Source organism: Symphalangus syndactylus, chromosome 12 (assembly GCF_028878055.3).
Source record: "Symphalangus syndactylus isolate Jambi chromosome 12, NHGRI_mSymSyn1-v2.1_pri, whole genome shotgun sequence".
Lineage (NCBI taxonomy): Eukaryota > Metazoa > Chordata > Mammalia > Primates > Hylobatidae > Symphalangus > Symphalangus syndactylus.
Window position 1 is genome coordinate 93,889,266 of NC_072441.2, and position 23,071 is coordinate 93,912,336.

The following is a 23,071-nucleotide window of genomic DNA, read 5'->3' on the forward strand; positions in this document are numbered from 1 at the left end:
TGTAAGATGAAACTTAACAGAGATGAATGTAACTTTCTACATTTAGAAACAAAGATCTGACTGCCTGGGTACAAATGAGGAAGACTTAGAAGATTTCAGTTGGTTTAGAGAACACTGCCAAGTTGGCAGAATAAGATAGATAGTTACTCCAAAACACTGATGTGGCCATAAACTACCTTAATAGGAAATATAGTGTCTAGACCTGCGCTGCCTGATTGGCCACATGTGGCCATCTAAATTTAAATTTTAAATAAAAAAGCAGTTCTTCAGTTGCACTACCCATTTTCCAAATGCTCAATAGCCTGTGAGGATGAGAGACAGTATTTGAACTACAGACACGTGCCATCATGCCTGGCTAACTGTTGTATTTTTTTTTTTTTGACAGTATTTGAACCCAGTCCTGACTCTAAAATCCATGCATTTTCCATTGTACCAGTTTATTGCTTAAGCTCTGAAGATGAAGCATTTAAGGATAGAATGCCATGGCCAGCCATTGAAGATGGTCAGCCTTGGCCAAATGGCCACCTGGAGCCCTTGGGGCATTTGATGAGGAGGCTGGACCAGATCAGCACACACTCCAGTGTTAGTTCTTGAGAAAGTTTCACCAGTGGAGCGTAAAATAAGGAAAATGAGGGACTGTTTTTCATAAAGCTTTGACTTGTACTTTTTACATTAAAATGTTCTTTATGAAATGATGGTGATGATGAATGGTAGGGATTTTTGGTCCTGGCTTGAAAAAATGATATAATTGAGAATTTACAATAAGACAGGATTTTGGCTTTTGCTTCATAAGAAACACATCTAGAGAGGCCAGAGAACTTGCCGAGGTTTCCTTTCTCACTGCACAGAGAACAGCAGGCATCAGTGAAGCAGGGCAGGGAAGACCTGGAGATGAAGCTGGCTTTTCACCTTTAAAAGTCTTAACAGGGTATACTTTTCAAACTACAGATGGTCCCCAACTTATGACAGTTCAACTTAACAATTTTTCAACATTACAATGGTGCAAAAGCAAGACTCAGGCTGGCTCATGGCTGTAATCCCAGCTCTTTGGGAGGCTGAGGCGGGCGGATCACCTGAGGTCAGGAGTTTGAGATTAACCTGGCCAAAATGATGAAACCCCATCTCTACTAAAGATACAAAAATTAGCTGGGTATGGTGGTGCATGCCTGTAATCCCAGCTACGTGGGAGGCTGAGACAGGAGAATCGCTTGAACCCAGGAGGTGGAACGTGTAGTGAGCCGAGATCACACCACTGCACTCCAGTGTAAGTGACAGAGCAAGACTGTCTCAAAAAAAGAAAAAAAAGCAATACTCATTCAGTAGAAATCGTACTTTGAGTACCAATACAATCATTCTGTTTTTGACTTTCAGTATTCAATAAGTTATATGAGATATTCAACACTTCATTATAAAAGAGGCTTTGTGTCAGATGGTTTTGCTCAACTGTCAGCTAATTAATGTAAGTGTTCGGAGCATGTTTAAGGTCACTAGGCTAAGCTATGATGTTCAGTAGGTTAGGTGTATTTAATGCAATTTCAACTTACAATATTTTCAATGTGTGCTGGGTTTCTCAGGATGTAGCCCCATCATAAGTCGAGGAGCGTCCGTAATATGATCCCAGTTTGTCATTTTGCTATTGCACACTGGGCTCAGATGGAGTTTTGTAAGAAAGCTCAGTACATAAAGGGCGCTGTGGTTGAAGTGCAGAACTCAGAGCTCTGCCTTTCAGTGCCCTACTTCCCCACTCACTGCACTTCCAGGGAACCCTAGGGCTTGGCAGAATCCAGTTGGTAAAGACTGCTTAGAGAATAACTCACGAGCTAGTCCCTTGTCTTGTGGAGAAAAACTTGGTGTAAGTATTTCTACCATTAACTATTTAATACTAATCTGTTGGCAGTGTACATTCCAAAGAGTCCATTTATTTGTATAAGGGAAACACATTCTGAATTTTGCTAGATGAAAATCAGCCATACCAGCCTATAAATGCCTAATTGATCCATAGTGAACCTTAAGTATTCCCACCTTCAGGTGCCTGTGTGCCCTTGGGCAAGCTTATTAGCCTCCCTAAGCCTCAGCTTACACAGCTGTAAGTTGGGGATAATGAAAATACTTATCATATAAAGTTCGTGAGGATCAAACAATAATGCATGCACAGTGCCTACCAGGGGTCTTGTAGCCACGCAAATTGTGGTAGGAAGCACGAGAGCCACCTGCTGGTGTAGCTTGTTCAGCAAAAGTCAGCAACCAGGTTATCTTCTTTATGTTCTAAGGACCCACAGAGTTTGCCCAGCTTTCTATTTCATCCCTAATAGCAGTCGCCTCCAAAGGTACTCTCCTAACTTAATAAAAAACTGAGTAGTCTCTCAGTTCCTTCCCTCTTAAGCAGCACTATCCAACAGAACCTTCTGACATGATGGAAATATTCTGTCTGGACTGTCCAATAAAGTATAACCCCTACCCATGTGTGGCTGAGCTGAATGTGGCTACAGCAACCGATGAATTGAATTTTTAATTAATTTAAATGTAAGTAGATACATATGGCTAAGGCTACTACACTTGGATAGCACAGCTCTTAAAGCAGCAGGTTTCAACCTTGGCTGTCTGTTAAGCTCATCTGGGTGTCTTTTAAGAGTCCAGGCCGGATGCAGTGGCTCATGCCTGTAATCTCAGCACTTTGGGAGGCTGAGGCAGGTGGATCACCTGAGGCCGGGAGTTCGAGACCAGCCTGACCAACATAGAAAAACCTTGTCTCTACTAAAAATACAAAATTAGCTGGGTGTGGGGGCGCATGCCTATAATCCCAGCTACTCGGGAGGCTGAGACAGGAAAATCGCTTGAATCCAGGAGGCGGAGGTTGCAGTGAGCCGGGATTGTGCCATTGCACTCCAGCCTGGCCAACAAGAGGGAAAAGAGAGAAACTCCATCTCAAAAAAAAAAAAAAAAAAAATCCAGATGCCCAGATCAATTAAATGAGAATCTTGGTATTTTTAAAGCTCTCACTGGGCAATTCTAATGTGCAGTGAAAGTGGAGAACCATTGCTCTAAAAGCAGTGCCTGAGAGACTCTTGTGCTTATGAGTCACCTGAGGATCTGTTAAAATGCAGATTCAGATTCATAGGTCTGAGGAGGGAAATGAGAGTCTTCATTTCTGTTTTTGGAGACAAGGTCTCACCCTGTTGCCCAAGCTGAGTGCAGTAGCATGATCCTAGCTCACTGCAACTCAAACTCCTAGGCTGAAGTGTTCCTCCTGCCTCAGCCTCCTGAGTAGCTGGGACTACACATGTGGGCTGCCACACTCCTTTTTTTTTTTCATTTTTTATTTGTAGAGATGGGGTCTTACTATGTTGCCCAGGCTGGTCTCAAACTCCTAGCCTCAAGCAATTCTCCCACATTGGCCTCCCAAACTGCTGAGATTATAGGCGAGGGACCTAAATGTCCTTTAAGTGTTCTTCTAAGAGGGAGGCAAAGGGAAGTTTGACTACACAGAGAAGAAGGCAGCAGGGGCAGGGAGAGATTCTGAAGATGCTAAGCTGCTGGCATCTAAGAGGAGGGGGACATGAGCCAAGGAATGCAAGGAATGCTGCTCTAGAAGCTGGAAAAGGATTCTCTCCTACAGCCTCTTCAAGGAGTGTGGCCCTGACAACTTCTTGGTTTTGGCCAAGTGAAACCATTTTGGGACTTCTGACTTCCAGAACTGTAAGATAGTAAGTTTGTGTTGTTTTAAGCTGCTAAGTTGGTGGAAATTTGTTACAGCAAGCATAGGAAACTAATATACTGGGTTCAGTTCTAGGAAACAGAGAGGGTAGCAGAAAGCACAGGAATTGGTGACTCACACCTGGCTTGAAGTTGCCAGTCAACTTATAGACTTGCTGATGTGGAAGACAAACTTTTTCTTCTGCTCTCATACAACAATCAACACAAGACTTCTGTGACCAAATGTTGGAGTTTTCTGTTCACACACCAAGCAGGCAAATCAGTTCTGCAGTGGACACTAGCTAGGCATCCTCCAATTCAATTCTGACACTATCTACCTGGAGATAGCATCAGATCCCACAGGTTGAGGGCCCAGTCCCACAAGACTGCCCATGACCCCAACCAACTACAAGTCCAGGCTTCTGGAACTCGATCAACTGGCTTCAAGTTGAGGTTCAGTTAATTTGCTACAGTGACTCACAGAACTCAGACATGCATTTACTAGTTTATTACAAATACCCTAGGCCAGGTGCAGTGGCTCACGCCTGTAATCCCAGCGCTTTGGGAGGCTGAGGTTGGAGGATCACTTGAGCCCAGGAGTTCAGGACCAGCCTGGGCAAAATGGTGAAACCCTTTCTCTATAGAAAATACAAAAATTAGCTAGGCCTGGTGGCACATGCCTGTAGTCCCAGCTACTGGGGAGGCTGAGAGGTGGAAGGTTCACTTGAACCCAGGAAGGTTGAGGCTGCAATGAGCTATGATCACACCACTCTGCTTTAGTTCAGTGACATGACAGAGTGAGACCCCGGATGATGGAGTGAGACCCTGTTTCTGGGGGAAAAAAAAAAAAGTATTTTAAAGGACACAAATTAACAACTAAATGAAGGGATACATACGGCCAGGTCTGGAAGGGTCCCAAGCACAGGAGCCTCTGTTCCTGTGGAGTTCGGGTGCACCACCTTCCTGGCACATGCATGTGTTCTTATTCACCCTCCTGTAAACCTCCACATGTTCAGCTCTCCAGAAGCTCCCTGAAGCCCGTCCTCTTGGGCCTCTTAGACTTCATTAGAGAGGCATGACTGAAGCACGGACACCATGTAGAAATGTGACTGGACTAAAGGGGTATGATCTAATACAAAGGAGGCTGAGCGGGGAAACCCAGCAAGGCCTGTCTTCAGATTCCTGGCTTCTTTGTGTGGCATTTTTTCCTGCAGGGCAGCAGGCAGGACCCCTTCTGAAATGAGAGTGTTATGACCCATAATCAGGAAAGTGGCAGAACATTAGAGCCCTGCCTTGGGCAGGTAAAAAGGAGGGCAGAAGGTTAGAGAGGGACATTCTGTTTTCTGAGGCCTAAAGTGCCCCAACATTACAACAAAAAACCGTACCAAGGGAGTTATGAGCCAGGAACCATGGATGAAAAGATATATAATTTTATATATAGGCATAAAATATCACACTTGCCTGGGACCAAGATGTCTCCAAATCTGTTTCTTCATTTGAAAATCAGAGATAATCCCTTTCTTAGGCTTAGTGTATTAAATGAGAAGGAATGTAGCAGTAGGAACACAGTGAGTACTTAAATGTTGCTTCCCTTTCCCCTGCTGTTTTCTCCTGCAGAGGTGTCCAATCGTTTGGCTTCCCTGGGCCACACTGGAAGAAGAATTGTCTTGGGCCACACATAAAATACACTAACATTAACAACAGTCGATGAGCTAAAAGAAAAAAAATTGCAAAAAAAAAAAAAACAAACTCACGTTTTAAGAAAGTTTACAAATTTGTGTTTGGCTGCATTCAAATCTGTCCAGGACTGCATATGGACCGTGGGCTGCAGATTGGACAAGCTTGCTTTAGAGGCACTATCAGAAACTTTTTCTCCCAGGCAGCTCCTACTGCTTAAGGTGCACAGGATCCCCTCGGACACAGGGTAAGATAACGCTATTGGCTTTGTCCAGTATCACATATGTGTCCTCTGTGCAAAGAAACACCAAGAAAGGCTGATTCGGTTGTTCTTATGCTCTAAAACTACAGTACTTGCTCATCATAATACATAATTAGATCCAGGCCCAGTGACAACAAGCATCCCTTATCTCTGACTACTAAATTAGCTATGATTTATAAACTCTTCTTCTGAAAGGAAGAGAAGGAGGCAGAGTGAGGCATGACTGCAATAGTCTGAAAAGCCACAGTGATCTGACAACTCTTCAGGGACAGGCACTGCTTATCCGGGTGAGAATGAACATGGAGCCTAAATGCTTACCTGGACCATAAAGTTCATCACTGCAACCAAACCTGTCCTTTTGTTCTTACTGCAAAGATCAAATCCCCCTGCCTTGTGCTTTTAACAACAGCCTTATCCTCTGTCCTCCTATAACCTCAAGATACGTTTAGTTTCAAAACACAAAAGCAAAAGAATTAACAGTGTGATTTATTTTAATTTCACCATACTATATTAGCATACAAATAATTTGTACATTTAAAGGGTAGCTCCACTGGTGTAAAACAGCAGGCTGTAGTTCAAGGACCCAAGACAGGGAGATAGATTTCCTCTATCGCAGTAGTGAACAGAGACAAAGTGCTTACTAGGCAAGTTAACATTCACACAGAATTTGACCCCATCTATTATCTAATCCCCTCCCTATCCCGGTTGTCAGCTTTCTCAATGGAATGACAAGGGGATATAGCTAAAAAAATGTCAATGAGCTGAAATCATCTCTACTGATTCTACCAGAAACCTATAAACGAACAAGGTGTTTTGTTTTGTTTTTTTTCTTCAAGACTAGGCAAGTGAAGCAGTGGGAATGGAGAAGAAACAAAGAAATCTACAAACTGGTTGTGATCAATTAGTTGTAAATACCACTGCACTTGGATCAGCCAGGAACAAGTTCTCTGAAATACGCCAGAGAATTAACATTATCAGTGGGCCAAATGTGTGGAAGATGTATTATCCTAGTCTCTTTTCCTGTCCTCTAGAAGTATGTTACTGGCTCTTAAAAGATTTCACAAAAATATATTTTGAGGAGAATCACAACTTTCTTGATTAGTATCTAGAAGGAACTTAATGCACATTTTCAGTGACGAAGCTGATGGACAGAAAAAGAGTAACATGAACCATTCTCATATCCTGAATGCCAAAATTCTGGATTTAAAATAACATTCAGTTGTACTGCCTCTGTAAACAGGGCCGATTCGCATCATTCCACAGCCTGGCCATGTCAACAGGTTTCACTGCAGGTTTTCAAAAAGCAGATTCCACATCACCCATCTCCACACACACAGTCTTCAGCTGTGAATAATATTCGATTGTCACACGGCCGTTCTCTCTGCCAAATCCTGAAAGGAGGAGAAGGGGTCAGGTTGAGCCATCACTACAATAGTCTGAAAAGTCACAATGATCTTCAAAGATGAGCACTGCTAATCAGGGATAGGGAAGAATATAGAACCTAAATGTTTTAGAATAAAGTCCTCAATCCACATATTAGCTGTGAATGGAGCTAGGCATGGGGAAAATGACCCACTGGCCTTTGGGGATAGGGATAGGGAAATATACAGGTCTTGTTTCTTACCAATATGAATCTTAATTTCAGGTATCTACTATTCTGGGTTGAGGTCTGAAAAATGCTTGGATTTTGTATCAAGTGTTAAAGGCAATCTCTACGATAATCAACCTGACACCCTTGAAAGCTGATGCTAATTTAAAACTTTACACAATAGGCTTATTCACCATTTCTTGTATACCTATAAGAGCAAACTACTAACTTAACCTACCCACTCATGTTGGTGAGGGGTCACTGAAGGTCCCTCTGATTACTCAGAGTCCAAGACACTGCCCAATTACTAGTGGGTGAGGTTACTGTGCTAAAAGGGTAGTATCCCACCCTTGGCCCTGCCTGTATACCCTGCGCTAGACTTAGGTAGGCTCTGCCTTCTAAGGGCAAGGCCAAGGTCCCAAATATTTCCAGGGAGCACCACTCAAATGGTATCACACACAAAGGTCCTGGGAAGACCTCACTCTGTCTTTTGTTCCTTTCCAAATCCCCTAAGCACACAGCTGGTCAGGCCTGTTAGGCCAGGTGTTGCTCTGCACATCTGGCCATCTTTCTCGCTCTCTCATTCCATATAGCATGGTCCAAAAGGAAAGGGAAAGTTAGGAGGCCCTTCAAAGGCCTAAGCTGCTGATTCCAAACAAATAATTCCCTGCACTGAGGGACTATCAGAAACTTAACATGTAATGTTATATGTTACATGTTAATAAGATGGCACCTTGGTTCCCACCTGCACTTGTGCCTGTGTGTACGACTCCTCTGAGTACCCCACCGGGACAAATAAGACTGTCAAATTAACACCCAGCATCTCATCAGTGTTCATTAGAGTTTATATATTTGCCAACACTGTGATGGCTGTAAATATTTGCCACAGAAACTAGAGGTCAGACTCTTAGAATGGTGCCTCGACAAAGTCCAAACCAAGTTTCACTCTAGAAGAACCGCATGAGAAATATGTAAATGAATATTTACAGGCAACAAACTCCAAAGAAAGAACCTCAGGGTTCTGGCTATACTCCTGATGCCTCAAACCTTCTCCTGATATACCAGACTTACAAATTTATATGTTGTGGTAACATATGTCTGACTATAGAATAAACGAAATGAATGAGCAGTGGCTAAGGAAACACACTCCTATATGCCATCAAGGGTAATGAAAATGATTATAATTGATTGCTTAATGATAAATTTAAAGATTTTGTTAATTTGACATAACAGAGGAAACAAAGTTACTGAGCTATTACTTTAAAGACACTTTACCCAAATGGAATCTAAAAACTCCAGTGGATGATGATGGACATCCCTGATACAGAACCCCTAAGGGAGTGATTTTATGCTTACAGCAATCACAGGCTGTGAAGAAAAAGTATTCTACCTACAAGATAAACCTTTTTGAGATATCTATCAGCAGCTCACAAGCCAGGCTATACATCAGAACCCTCCAGAAAGATTTGGGGAGTGTTAGGTAGGGGAAGACGCTTGACTTCCATTCCCAGAGACTGCTACAGTGGATCTGGGGAAGGACCAAGAACCTGTATTTCCCCAGGTGATTCTGATATGCAGACAGGTTTAGGAATACTGGTTTATAAGGTCTGAATTACGACCTAGCTCTAGAGACCTGGTTTGCATTCACACCTCCCAGCTCCTCACCTGACTTCTTATATCCACCAAAGGGCAATTCCACTGGGCTGATGTTATAGTTGTTAATGAAGCACGTCCCAGCCTGAAGCTCAGCTACCACTCTATGAGCCCGCTGGATGTCCCTATGAAGAAGAAAAAAATGTATGCATTATTCAGAGTTTCTTAGGCTACTTACTTTAACAGGAAAAGTTACACTGCCAGTTCTAGGGTTCTCAAATCTTACTAAATTCTCATTTCTTCAAAATGTTTTAAAATCTTTTATCATCCAGGCAAAACAGACATGGATTGGGTTTTATAGTCCCATGCACAAGGCATCTTTAAAATAAGTAACAGCAACAAGGGTGCCAAAATTCAATGGAGGAAAAACAGTCTTTTCAACAAATGGTGCTGAAACAAGTGGATTATCTACATGCAAAAAATAAAGGTGGAGCCCTTTCTTACACCACACACAAAAATTAACTTAAATGCATCTCAGACCTAAAAATGTCAGACTAAGAACTATAAAACTCTTTGAAGAAAACAGGGGAATAAATCTTCATGACCGTGGGTCAGGGAAAGATTTCTTAGATTATGACACCAAAAGTAACAGACAAAAAAAACAGAATTGACATTGGTCAAAATTTAAAATTTTGTGCTACAAATAAGACTATCAAGAAAGTGAAAAGAAAACCCACAGAAATGCAAATAAAAACCACAATGAGATACTACTTCACACCCATAAGGATGGCTAAAATCAGAAGGACAGAGAATAACAAGGGCTGGTGAGGATGTGGACAAATTAGAACCTTCATAGGGATGTAAAACGGCGCTGCCAATTTGGAAGAGTTTAGCAGTTCCTCAAAAAGTTAAACAAAGTTACCATGTTACCCAGCAATTCACTACTAGATATACACCCAACAGAAATGAAAACATATGTCCACACAAAGGCCTGTACACATACGTTCATAGCATCATTATTCATAATAGCCAAAAATGAAAACAACCCAAATGCCTGTAACAGACGAATGGATGAACAAAAAGTGATACATATCCATACCATGGAATATTATTTGGGAATAAAGTACTGATAAATGCCACAACACAAATGAACCTTGAAAACATTACGCTAAGTGAAAGAAGCCAGTCACAAAAGAATACATACTGTATAATTCCAGTTATATAAAATGTTCAGAATGGGCAAATCCATGGAGATAGAAAGTAGTTTAGTGGATGCCAAGGACTGGGGGTGGGGGAGAGGGAATGAAGAGCAACTGTTAATGGGCACGAGGTTTCTTCTTGAGATGATGAAAGTGTCCTAAAAATAGACTATGGTGATGGTTGCACAACTCCATGAATAAACTAAAAACCGCTGAACTGTACACTTTAAGTGGGTGAATTGTACAGTATGTGCATTCTCCCAGTAAAGCTGGTAAGAAAAAAAGAATAGCACATTGGAGTTACCCGCCTTTGTAACTGGACTTTGCCTGTACAAGGGTGGCAAAGTAAAGTAAGAGCGCTTAACCTGTTCACTCCCCAAATCAAAAGAGCAGCTCCTCAATTTTTTCTTTGGAGCTCAAAGAGAAGCAATTACATCAGGTCCTCAAGTGAGACTTGGGCTTTCTTCCCAAGTTCCTGACCACGAAGTTATAAAAAAAAAAAAAAAAAAAAGTGAACTTTATGTATCACCAAAGAAACAGCATAATCCTGCATAATCCCAAGTGTAAAGCCGCTTTAGCAAACCGCCTTCTACTGCCAAAGACTAATCAAAGTTTGTATAAAACCAAGCAATCTGCAATTGGTTTCAAAGAAATTGTACTCCCAAATCATTTTTACTTGTAATAGTAGAGGTTAAGTTTATGCACAAAGATATTAATCACATTACTATATTATTTAAAATGGAAACAATATCCTAAATATCCAACCACAGAAAAAACGGCTACATGAGTTATAATGCATTCCAATTAGGAACTACTATAATGCCACTAAAAATCATGTTTTTGAAGAATACTGCCCATAATTTATATACTTACAGGTTTCTAAATTCCTTGACATGTGTGTTTTCAAAAGACATCTAACCCAATGCTTTACATAGATCAGAATCTTAAGTGTTTATTAAACGAGCTCAATTTAAAACTCAATAGCAGGGTTCTCTGGCCATTTATGGCAAACTACAAAATGCTACTTTGGTGTCTTCTGACTTAACCTGAAGCAAACAGAAAGTGCTGATGGCTCCTATGAGGGCAAACTAAAGTGAGAGAATAGGATCAATTACATATCTAAGCAGATACTGCAGCCCCGATCCTTCAAAACTGCTCTCAGTGTCCCACTCCACATACCTGGTAAAGACGCCAGCTGCTAGTCCAAAAGTGGTATCATTGGCTCTTTCTAGAACCTCAGCTTCAGTGTCAAACGATAAAATGGACATAACAGGCCCAAAGATCTCTTCTTTCACACAGGTCATGTCATCTCTGCAATTAGCTGCAAACATTAAAATAAAATCTCCTGAGTAGCTGGGACCACAGTGTGCACCACCACCCCCGGCTAATTTTTTGAAGATGGGGTTTCACTATGTTGCCCAGTCTGGTCTCAAACTCCTGGGCTCAAGCGATCCTCCTGCCTCAGTCTCCCAAAGTGCTGGGAGTGATCCACTGCACCTGGCCCCAATATTTTTAATTTAACAATGTATTGTAAGCTTTTCCTATTTATTAAATATTAATGTAATAACTGCAACCTAATTCATGGGATGGACATTAGATTTTCAGCTGTTAAATGTCAGTGGTTCTTTTTAGTGAGGGTTAAAGGTTATATACTGCATCAAATACAAAGTTGTTAAAAACTGACACCACTATCAACCTTAGGGGCAAAAACCAGCTTAATTTATCTCCAAATAAGATGTAAGGAATTATACAACATGGTTCAACCTATATATAACTGTTTAAAGCCTACAAAACTATCAACATTTTTGTAAGGGATATTAACATACACTATAAAATGATAGAGAAAAGCATAAGAATGATAAAAGCAACACTGAGAATAGCAGTTACCTCTGAAGTAGGAGGGAAGTAGACGGGTGGGAGTAGGATGACCATATACACCTTGACTATCAAAACTAGATTTTTTTTTTTTTTTTTTTTTTTTTTGAGGCGGAGTCTCGCTCTGTCACCCAGGCTGGAGTGCAGTGGCACAATCTCGGCTCACTGCAAGCTCCGCCTCCTGGGTTCACGCCATTCTCCTGCCTCAGCCTCTCCGAGTAGCTGGGACTACAGGCGCCCGCCACCACGCCCGGCTAATTTTTTGTATTTTTAGTAGAGACGGGGTTTCACCATGGTCTCGATCTCCTGACCTCGTGATCCGCCCGCCTCGGCCTCCCAAAGTGCTGGGATTACAAGCGTGAGCCACCGCGCCCGGCCTCAAAACTAGATTTTTAAGATTGAATGGAGGTGCTAAAAATTATTAAATTATGTAATTTCTAAAAAGATTAGTATATTATCTGACAAACTGGTTTTATTATATTGATGACGGATACAGTTTGGATGCTTTTCCCTTCCAAATCTCATGTTGAAGTATGATCCCCATTGTTGGAGGTAGGGCCTAGTGGGAGGTGTTTGGGTCATGGGGCAAATCCCTCATGAACAGCTTGATGTCCTCCCCATGGTAATGAGTGCATTCTCGCTGTGTGAGTTCACACAGAGCTGGCTGTTTAAGAGCCTGGCGCCTCTCTTGCTCTCTCTTTCACCATGTGACTCGTCTGCTCCCCTTTCACCTTCCACCATGACTGAAAGCTTCCTGAGGCCTCACCAGGAGGAGATGATGGCGCCATGCTTCCTGTACAGTCTGCAGAACCATGAGCCAAATAAACATCTTTTCTACTTACCCAGTCTTACATATTCCTTCACAGCAATGCAAAATGTCTAATACAATGATCTACAGGTCACATGAAAGACATTATTTTCTCAAGGAATTAAATTTATTACTTAATTTTTTTAATCAAATATGCACTTTCATATTTTTCAGCTCTTGCTTCCAGAACAATAGTTGTGGTCCTGGATAAACTAATACATATGGGTGCCCTAAAGGAGGGGCACACAGAAGGCTTCGAAGATAATGGAGTAGTTCTACTTCTTAAACTTGAGTAGTAGGACCACATAATTTGCCAGCCCTTGCTTTATACCATATACATATTTTATAAATATTCATCTCTACCTATTCAGTATTTAATTCAAATCATCTAAAAGCAAACAAAAAGAGGACATACTTAATATACAAGGTCTCATGTAATATCCGTCCTTTAATTTGGGATCTTCAGGTACATACATATCTCCACCACATAACACTTTAGCACCCTGCCGAGAAGGAAAAAAGATATTTTGTATTAAAAATACAACCCCAAAACGCATTCCTGAAATGTTAATTGTATCCCGAACAAATGCATAGTCTTCCCAGTGCAGGTACAAAGCAGAACACAGCCAGGGATGCTAACAGTCAAATGAATATTAACATGAAAAGGGCACAAAGCAAGTGATTTAGGAGTAGTATAATCTTCCCCAACCCCACCCTACTGCCAATTATTTCTTACCTGCTCCTTTGCCACTTTAACAAACCCAAGGACTCGCTCCAGGTGTGGTCGGTTGATGAGTGGACCCATCCTTGTATCTTCCAGAAGGGGATCTCCAATTTTAATCCTTTGGGTCTGTTTCACCACTTCCTCTGTAAATTTATCAAGAATTTCTTTCTGCACAAATACTCTTGTGCCATTACAGCAAACCTAAAGGACAAACACAAGACATCAATTTCTATGTGTGTAAGGAGAAAAAAGGGAAAAGGGAAAAGGAAAAAGGAATACAATCTAAAAACTTTAAACTGAAAAGAGACACTATATATTTTTAAAAGGATATTTCCATTTCTAAAAATTGTCTCCACACTGAATAAGAAGGATCACACACATAATTGTGGACATACCACTCCACAAGCAAAATCTGCCCTTTGAGGTAAAAGTTAGTTCTTATTTTGCTTGTTTAAATTTTGTTAAGGCCATTACCAGATCCATATAACCCACAGCACCTCTCCTACTTCCTCATATCAGGGCTCAATCTGGCTGTATATTTTAAGAATGGAAGAGTAAAACTATATCAAGAACTGTGGTCTTAAATCTGATTGTTAAAAAATTTGTGTCTGAAATCACTAATAATCACTATTTAGACCCTCCTATAGAAAGGAACATAAAAACTGTTCAAATGCTGTAAGAACACAGAACAGAAAAGTCCAAAAACAGAGCCAACTGCTCATGGAAATCTAGCCTATGATAAAAGTGAAAGCTAAACTATTAGGACAGAGATGGACTAAATAAATGGTGCTAGAACAAATCATCAGTAATGTGGAAAACATAAAATAAGATACATATCTTACATCATACATAAAAATAAACTCCAAATGTATCAGGGATCAAAATATAAAATAAGAAATCAGGGCGCAGTGGCTCACACCTGTAATCCCAGCACTTTGGGAGGACAAGGTGGGCGGATCACTTGAGCTCAGGAGTCCAAAATCAGCTGGGGCAACATGGCGAAACCCCATCTCTACAAAAAATATAAAAATTAGTCGGGTGTGGTGACATGCACCTGTAGTCCCAGCTACTTGGAAGGCTAAGGTGGGAGGGTCACTTGAGCCTAAGAGATCAAGGATACATACAGTGAAACCTGACTGCGTCACTGCACTCCAGCCTGGGTGAGACAGCGAGACTTTTTTTTTTAAAAAAGAGACAATACTGGTAATTCCTCTAAAACCTAGGTGTAGAAAAAGGTTTTCTATTACCCAAAATCTAGACACAATTAAAGAAAAAAAATTGATAAATTTGGCTACAGAAAAATAAAAATTTTATGCATGGCAAATACCTTAAACTAAGCCAAGACCATTAAAAAATTGGAATAAAATTATTTGCAACATTTATCTCAGATAAAAGGCTATCATCACTAATTTAAAAAAACTCTTAAAAATTAATGGAAAATCATATCTCATAGTATAACATACCAAAAATGTGAATTTTATTATATGTGAATTTTGAAAAAGATGTTCAATGTCATTCATAATTGTAAAACTAGGTTGGGCATAGTGGCTCAGGCCTGTAATCCCAGCACCTTGGGAGGCTGAGGCAGGTGGATCACTAGAGGTCAGTAGTTCAAAACCAGCCTGGCCAACATGGCAAGACCTCATCTCTACTAAAAATACAAAAAATTGGCTGGGTGTGGTAGCGCACACCTGTAGTCCCAGCTACTCGGGAGGCTAAGGTGGGAGAACTACTTGAACCTGGGAGATGGAGGTTGCAGTGAGCCGAGATCGTCCCATTGCACCCCAGCCTGGGTGACAGAGAGAGACTCCATCTCAAAAATAATAAATAAACAAACAAACAAACTGAAATTAAAACTATACTGAAATACCACTTCTCATCTATCTGATAAAAATTTAAAATTGTGACTATCTATACTGTTAAGAAACACTATGAGGAAGTAGGTACTCGTGCATCGTTAGTAAGAATGTTCCTTTTGCTGCCTGACAGCTGCCATCATGGGTCACATGCACACTTCCGGGAAGGGCCTGTCCAAGTCAGCTTTGCTCTATCGCCGCAGTGTCCCCACTTGGCTGAAGTTGACATCTGACGACATTAAGGAGCAGATTTAAAAACTGGCCAAGAACGGCCTGACTCCTTCACAAGTCAGTGGGATCCTGAGAGAGTCACATGGTGCTGCGCAAGTACGATTTGTGATAGGCAATAAAATCTTAAGAATTCTTAAGTCTAAGGGACTTGCTCCTAATCTCCCTGAAGATCTCTACCATTTAATTAAGGCCGCAGTTGCTGTTCAAAAGCTTCTTGAGAGGAACAGAAAGGATAAGGATGCTAAATTCCGTCTGATTCTGATAGAGAGCCGGATTCACTGTTTGGCTCGATATTATAAGACCAAGTGAGTCCTCTGTCCCAGCTGGAAATATGAATCATATACAGCCTCTGCCCTGGTTGCATAAATTCGTCTATGTACTTGAGCAATAAAATAATTGCTTAACTAACAAAAAAAAACAAAAATGCAACATTTCCTTTTAGAGAGGGATTTGGCAATATCTTATACAATTACATATGCAGTCAACATCAATAATCATTAGGGAAATGCAAATCAAAGCCACAATGAGATACTACTTCACACCCATTAGGATGACTATTATCAAAAACAAAGAAAGCAAGAAAATAAGAAAATAACATGTGTTGGCAAGGATGTAGAGAAATTGGAAACTTTGTGCATTGCTTGTAGAAATGTAAAATGGTGCTGCCATTGTAGGGCACAGTACAGTGGTTCCTCAAAAAATTAAACACTGAATTATCATATGATCCACTTATTCCACTTCTGGATATATACCCAAAAGAGCTGAAAGCAGATACTTCTACTATAGGTATCTGTACATCAATGTTCATAGCAACTTATTCACAACAGCCAAAAGGTGGAAACCACCTAAGTGTTCACAAATTAAAAAGTGGATAAACAAAATGTGGTATGTGTGTGCTGTGTGTGTGTGTGTGTGTGTGTGTGCTGTGGGTGTATACATACATACAATGGAATATTATTTAGCCTTAAAAAGGAAAGAAATTTTGACACATGCTACAACATGGATGAACCTGAAAATATTATACTAAGTGAAACGAGCCAGACATAAAATAATAAATATTGTATGATTCCATTTATAAGAGGTACGTAGAATAGTCAAATTTATGGAGACAGGAATTAGACTAGTGGTTACCAGAGGCTGAGGGAAGAGAGAAACAGAGTTTTTATTTAATGGGGTACAGTTTTCAATGTGGGGTGATGAAAAAGTTCTAGAGATGAATAATGATGGTAGTTGTATACAATGTGAATGTATTAAATGTCACTGAACTCTACACTTAAAAATGGTTCAAAAAGGTCAGGTGTGGTGGCTCACACCTGTAGTCCCAGCACCTTGGGAGGCTGAGGCAGGAGAATTGCTTGAGCTCAGGAGTTCAAAACCAGCATGGGCAACATGGCGAAATCTCATCTCTACAAAAAATACAAAAATTAGCCAGGCATGGTGCCACATGCCTATAGTCCCAGCTACCCAGGAGGCTGAGGTGGGAATATCACTTGACTTGGGAGGTTGAGGCTGCAGTGAGCTGGGATGATGTCACTGTACTCCAGCCTGAGCAACAGAGTAAGATCCTGTCTCCAAAAAGTAAAAAAAATAAAATAAAATACACACACACACACATACACACACAGTTAAATTGGTAAATTTTACATTATGCTTTACCACACACAAAAAAACATGATCACAATATATAAGGAACTCACACTATTCAACTGCAAAAAAAAAAAAAACAACCTCTGATTACAAATGGGCAAAAGACCTGGAGAGACATATTTCCAGAAACATACAAAATGGCCAACAAGTTTATGAAAAGATGCTCCACATCACTAATCATCAGGAAAATGCAAATCAAAATCACAATGAGGTATCACCTCACATCTATTTGATAATAACACATGGTTATTATCAAAAAGATAAAAGATAACAAGTGTTGGTGAGGATGTGGAGAAAAGGGAATCTTGGTATACTGCTGGTGAGAACATAAATTAGTATAGGCTGCTCTGCCTATGGAGTAGCCATTCTTTATTTCTTTACTTTCTTAATAAACTTACTTTCACTTTACGGACTTGTCCCGAATTCTTTCTTGCACAAGATCCAAGAACCCTCTCTTGGGGTTTGGATCAGGGCCCCTTTCCAGTAACATCTTTCTGGCAAACCATGGAAGGGACAATACTGAGGAGACCCTCCAACCCAAAAGAAACAGACTGCAGCACTGATTGACCAACTCTGGATATTACCTTTTGTCGGAACTCGGAGTTATAAGCGACCCTCACCCTGACGCTTTCTGACTGAGCTCCTCTCTACCCTAAATACAAGAGACCCTAATAATTAGGCAGGAATATCATCGCCCCTATTCAGCATGAAGAAGTTTACAGAAGATGGATCTTTGTCCCTCTGCAACCCTTAGGATTAAGGGTTCTTTTATAAAACGGAGGGGGGAAATGTCAGAGGTGTTTGAACTAGAGCAACTTCATCTTAAGTAGGGGCTGGGTAAAGTAAGGCTGAGACCTACTGGGCTGCATTCCCAGGAAGTCAGACATTCAGTCACAGGGTAAGATAGGAGATCAGCACAAGATACAGGTCATAAAGACCTTGCTGACACAACAGGCAGTGGTAAAGAAGCCAGCTAAGACCCACCAAAACCAAGATGGCGATGAGTGACCGCTGGTCATCATTGCTGCTCATTATATGCTAATTATAATGCATCGACATGCTAAAAGACATACCCATCAGCACCATGACAGTTTACAAATGCCATGGCAACATCATTTTACCCTATATGGTCTAAAATGAGGAGGCATGAATAACCCACCCCTTGTTTAGCATATGATCAAGAAATAACCACAAAAAGGGGCAACCAGCAGCCCCTGGGGCAGCTCTGCCTATGGAGTAGCCATTCTTTATTCCTTTACTTTCTTAATAAACTTCCTTTCACTAAAAAAAAAAAAAAAAAAAAAAGGGGGAAGAATGTAAGTTAGTATAGCCATGAAGGAAAACCGGATAGAGGCTCCTTAAAAAATTAAAAATTGACTGGGCACAGTGGCTCATGCCTGCAATCCCAGCACTTTGGGAGGCCGAGGTGGGCAGATCACCTGAGGTCAGGAGCTCGAGACCAGCCTGGCCAACAAGGAGAAACCCCGTCTCTACTAAAAATACAAAATTAGTCAGGCATGGTGGCACAGGCCTGTAATCCCAGCTACTCAGGAGGCTGAGGCAGGAAAATCACTTGAACCCAGGAGGCAGAAGTTGCAGTGAGCTGAGATCGTGCCATTTTACTCCAGCCTGGGCAACTAAGTGAGACTCGGAATCAAAAAAAAAAAAAAAAAAAATTAAAAATAGAACCATCCTATGATTCAGCAATTCCTCTTCTGGGTATATACCAAAGGAAATGAAATCAGTACCTTAAAGACATATCTGCACTCCCATGCTCAGTGCAGCATTATTCATAATAACCAAGATAAGGAAATAACCCCAATGCCAGATGAACGGATAAATTGTGATACATATTTAAAATCACACCAGGCATGGTGGCTCATGCTGGGTGCGGTGGCTCACGCCTATAATCCCACACTTTGGGAGGCCGAGGCGGGTGGATCGCCTGAGCTCAGGAGTTCAAGACCAGCCTGGCCAACATGGTGAAACCCTGTCTCTACTAAAAATACAAAAAAATTAACCGGGTGTGGTAGCGCATGCCTCTAGTCCCAGCTACTTGGGAGGGTGAGGCAGGAGAATCGCTTGAGCTCCAGGGGCAAAGGTTGCAGTGAGCCAAGATCGTGTCACTGCACTCCAAGTTGGGCTACAGAGTGAGACTCCGTCTCAAAAAAATAATAATAATAAAATAAAATCACATTACGTCACAATTATTTTTAGTGCTCTCTCTCTCTCTATATATATATATAAGGAATATATACATAGTACAGATTATGTAGAATATTCTATATATTTATTGTATATATTCTATACTATATGTATTCTTTGTGTGTGTATATCCATCCACACACACACATAGCAAAGAAAGCAAAGTACAAAAGAGTACCTCTAATGTGCTACCTTTTGTGTATGAAAGAAGAATAAGAAATATACAAGTACCTACTCATTTGTGCAAAAAGAAACACAGGAAGCAAAAACTAGAAACAAATTAGACTGGTTGCCCACAGGAGATGGATAAAACTGGGTGGGAAGGAGGTACTGGAAACAGAGTACACAGGATGGGGAGCAGTAACACTTCTGAGTATCTGTTTTTGTAAAATTCTGATGTTTAGAACCATGTTTGTGTTTCGCCTAATCAAAATAAAATTTTAAAATCAGCAAGGATGGGGAAAATAAAACCCAAATGAATACAAACACAAACAAATGAATCTGTTATTTTAAATGAGTATCATAACCACACTGAAGGAGGGCGAAGGAAGGGTAGAACTGACCCAAGTAACTTTTGAACACAGTATTCTGACTATACCCTCAGGCTAAATATAAAAAGAACTGTAAAAAAATTCTGAGCTCTAATTAGGTTTATTTTCCACAGAGGTATGGATTTACAAATCTGAAACTACTATTATTAGAATACTAAGTGTATTCTATGATGACCAATTAGATAAACATACTGTGGATAATGGGAGTCAAATTTCTGTCAGAGAAGAAATATAAACATGGAAAGGGAGAAGGCAGAAATGAACCCTGTCATATTAGACTGTAATTAAAAGTATCTGGATGAACTTATTATTATGTAGATAGACAGGTACAGAAATAGATATGTGCACAGACATATATACAAACATGTATTTCCCAGCACTGGCCTCTGAGAGGGCCTAGAAGCAATGATACCCCAGTAGCAATAAGCACGCCTGGCACTCAGATCTTGGTTTCTAAATACCATTTACCACTAAATGGAACCAGGGCTTTTGGTCGGTACTGCCGTCTTCCAGTAATTCACCAAAATGACAAACACAGGGAAAGAGAAGTACCCAATATATGTTCTCTAGGCCTTTTAGAAAACATGGAGTTGTTCCTTGGGCCACATGCATGCAAATCTATAAGAAAGGCAATACTGTAGACATTAAGGGAATGGGTACTGTTCAAAAAGGAATGCCCCACAAGCATTACCTGGACAAAACTGGAAGAGTCTACAATGTTACCCAGCATGTTGTTGGCACTGTTGTAAACAAATTAAGGGCAAAATTCTTGCCAAGAGAATTAATGTGCACATTGAGCACATTAAGCACTCTAAAACCCAAGATAGCTTCTGAAATGCATGAAAGAAGATGATCAGAAAAAGAAGGAAGCCAAAGAGAAAGGTACCTGGGTTCGGCTGAAGCACCAGCCTACTCCACCCAGGGAAGCCCACTGTGTGAGAACCAATGGGAAGGAGCCTGAGTTGCTGGAACCTATTCCCTATGAATTCATGGCATGATAGGTGTAAAAAATAAAAGGCCTCTGGACTGCAAAATTGTTTCTCTTTATTGAGTAGAGAACTGTGGTGTCCTCTCCCCCCAAAAAATATTTAAAGCAGGTTTTAATTGTGTCCTAACTCACTGTGTAATGTCTTTACTGTTCAGACTTAGTGTTTTTCTTGCTGAAAGATGTGAGATGGCTTATCGTGCAACAAATTACTCAACTGGTTAGAAAACAACCAGATACTATTTATGAAATACTTGTACTGGTTTGAAGATGGTCCTTCTAAATCACAAAAGAAATAATTTACAAAAAATAAAAAAAAACAGGCCAGGCACGGTGGCACATTCCTGCAATCCCAGCACTTTGGGAGGCCGAGGCACATGGATCACTTGAGCCCAGGAGTTTGAGACCAGCCTGGCCAACACAGTGAAGCCCCATCTCTACAAAAAATGCAAAAATTAGCTGAATGTGGTGGCACGCTACACAGGAGACTGAGGTGGGAGGATGGTTTGACCTTGGGGGGGCTGAGGTTGCAGTGAACCAAGAAAGCACCACTGTACTCCGGCCTGGGCAACAGAGCAGGACCCTGTCTCAAAAATTAATAATAAACAGATAAACAATAATGGAAACAGGGCTCCTTCAGATAAATGGCTGGTTCCAGAGCGCAGCCAGGGGAAGTATGAGATGAGTCTGGAACACTTTGCTATGTCAGAAAGTAATGAAGTATTCAAAGAATAATGAGGGCATATCAAAAGGTCACAGAAAGGGATTCCCACCAGCCATCTGCAATTATTTTAGCATCAAAATAAATAATGAGGCTGGGTACTGTGGCTCATGCCTGTAATTCCAGCACTTTGGGAGGCCAAGGTGGGCAGATCACCTGAGGTCAGGAGTTCAAGACCAGACTGGCCAACATGGCGAAACCCTGTCTCTACTAAAAATACAAAAAAATTAGCTGGCTGAGGCCAGGCGTGGTGGCTCATGCCTGTAATCCCAGCATTTTGGGAGGCCAAGGCAGGTGCAGCATGAGGTCAGGAGATCCAGACCATCCTGGCTAACACGGTAAAACCTCGTCTCTACTAAAAACACAAAAAATTAGCCGGGCATGGTGGCAGGTGCCTGTAGTCTCAGCTACTCGGTAGGCTGAGGCAGGAGAATGACATGAACCCAGGAGACGGAGCTTGCAGTGAGCCGAGATCACACCACTGTACTCCAGCCTGGGCGACAGAGCGAGACTCTGTCTCAAAAAAAAAAAATTAGCCAGCCGTGGTAGCACACACCTGTAGTCCCAGCTATTTGGGAGGCTGAAACAGGAAAATCACTTGAACCCAGGCGGCGGAGGTTGCGGTGAGCTGAGATCGCGCCACTGCACTCCAGCCTGGGTGACAGAGTGAGACTCTGTCTCAATAAAAAAATAAAACAAAGGCCGAGTACAGTGGCTCACGCTTGTAATCCCAGCACCCTTTAGGAGGCCAATGAGGGTGGATCATGAAGTCAGGAGTTTGAGACCAGCCTCGCCAACACAATGAAACTCCGTCTCTACTAAAAATACAAAAATTAGCTGGGCATGGTGGCAGGCACCTATAATCCCAGCTACTCAGGAAGCTGAGGCAAGAGAATCGCTTAAACCTGGGAGGCAGAGGTTGCAGTGAGCCGAGATCATGCCACTGCACTATAGTCTGGGCGACAGAGTTAGACTCCGTCTCAAAAAATAAGTAAATAAATAAATAAAAATAAAAAATAAATAAATAATGATAGTACTGGATTATAACCCATAGAATGAAGTAAGAATCCATGGGTCCATACTGATATAAATAAATGAATAGAAAACAAACAGGGGTGAAGGGCAAGTTCTTTCTTACAGCAGAAGGTGAACAAATAGAGAAGAAATGATGGAACTGGAAAATCACCATTTGCAACCACCATAATAAAAACTGTTTTCAGCAAGAATCGTCAGTGGTGACAGAAGTATTTACTACATGAAAGTTTGATGAGGAACAGGATAATCTCAAAATACCTCCTACAAGATCTTATTAACCACAAAGTAAAGAACAGTAACTTTACAGTGAAGACTTACCTTAAAGCGAGTGATCAAAGTTAAATCACCACTGAATAGGATATGACATCATGTTTGTGGTATTTTTGCCAAAAATTCATAATATGAATCTAACAGGAAGCAT

The 23,071-nt window shown here is 41.0% G+C and overlaps 1 protein-coding gene and 1 pseudogene across 2 annotated transcripts in view; one reads left to right on the forward strand and one right to left on the reverse strand.

Moving 5' to 3' along the window:
- Positions 1 to 6,105: 6,105 nt before the first annotated feature.
- The window catches only part of ALDH9A1 (aldehyde dehydrogenase 9 family member A1), a 37,767-nt gene continuing 20,801 nt past the window's right edge, over positions 6,106 to 23,071 (reverse strand). For both annotated transcript variants that reach the window (XM_063625036.1, XM_063625035.1), the window contains exons 7-11: positions 13,432 to 13,620; positions 13,111 to 13,198; positions 11,192 to 11,333; positions 8,886 to 8,998; positions 6,106 to 7,023 (exon numbers count right to left, since the gene is read on the reverse strand). In XM_063625036.1, the coding sequence (XP_063481106.1) occupies positions 6,929 to 7,023; positions 8,886 to 8,998; positions 11,192 to 11,333; positions 13,111 to 13,198; positions 13,432 to 13,620 (627 nt within the window). In that variant the 3' untranslated portion in view covers positions 6,106 to 6,928. The remainder of the gene's footprint in view (positions 7,024 to 8,885; positions 8,999 to 11,191; positions 11,334 to 13,110; positions 13,199 to 13,431; positions 13,621 to 23,071) is intronic.
- On the forward strand, positions 15,417 to 15,887 carry LOC134734778 (small ribosomal subunit protein uS15-like; annotated as a pseudogene).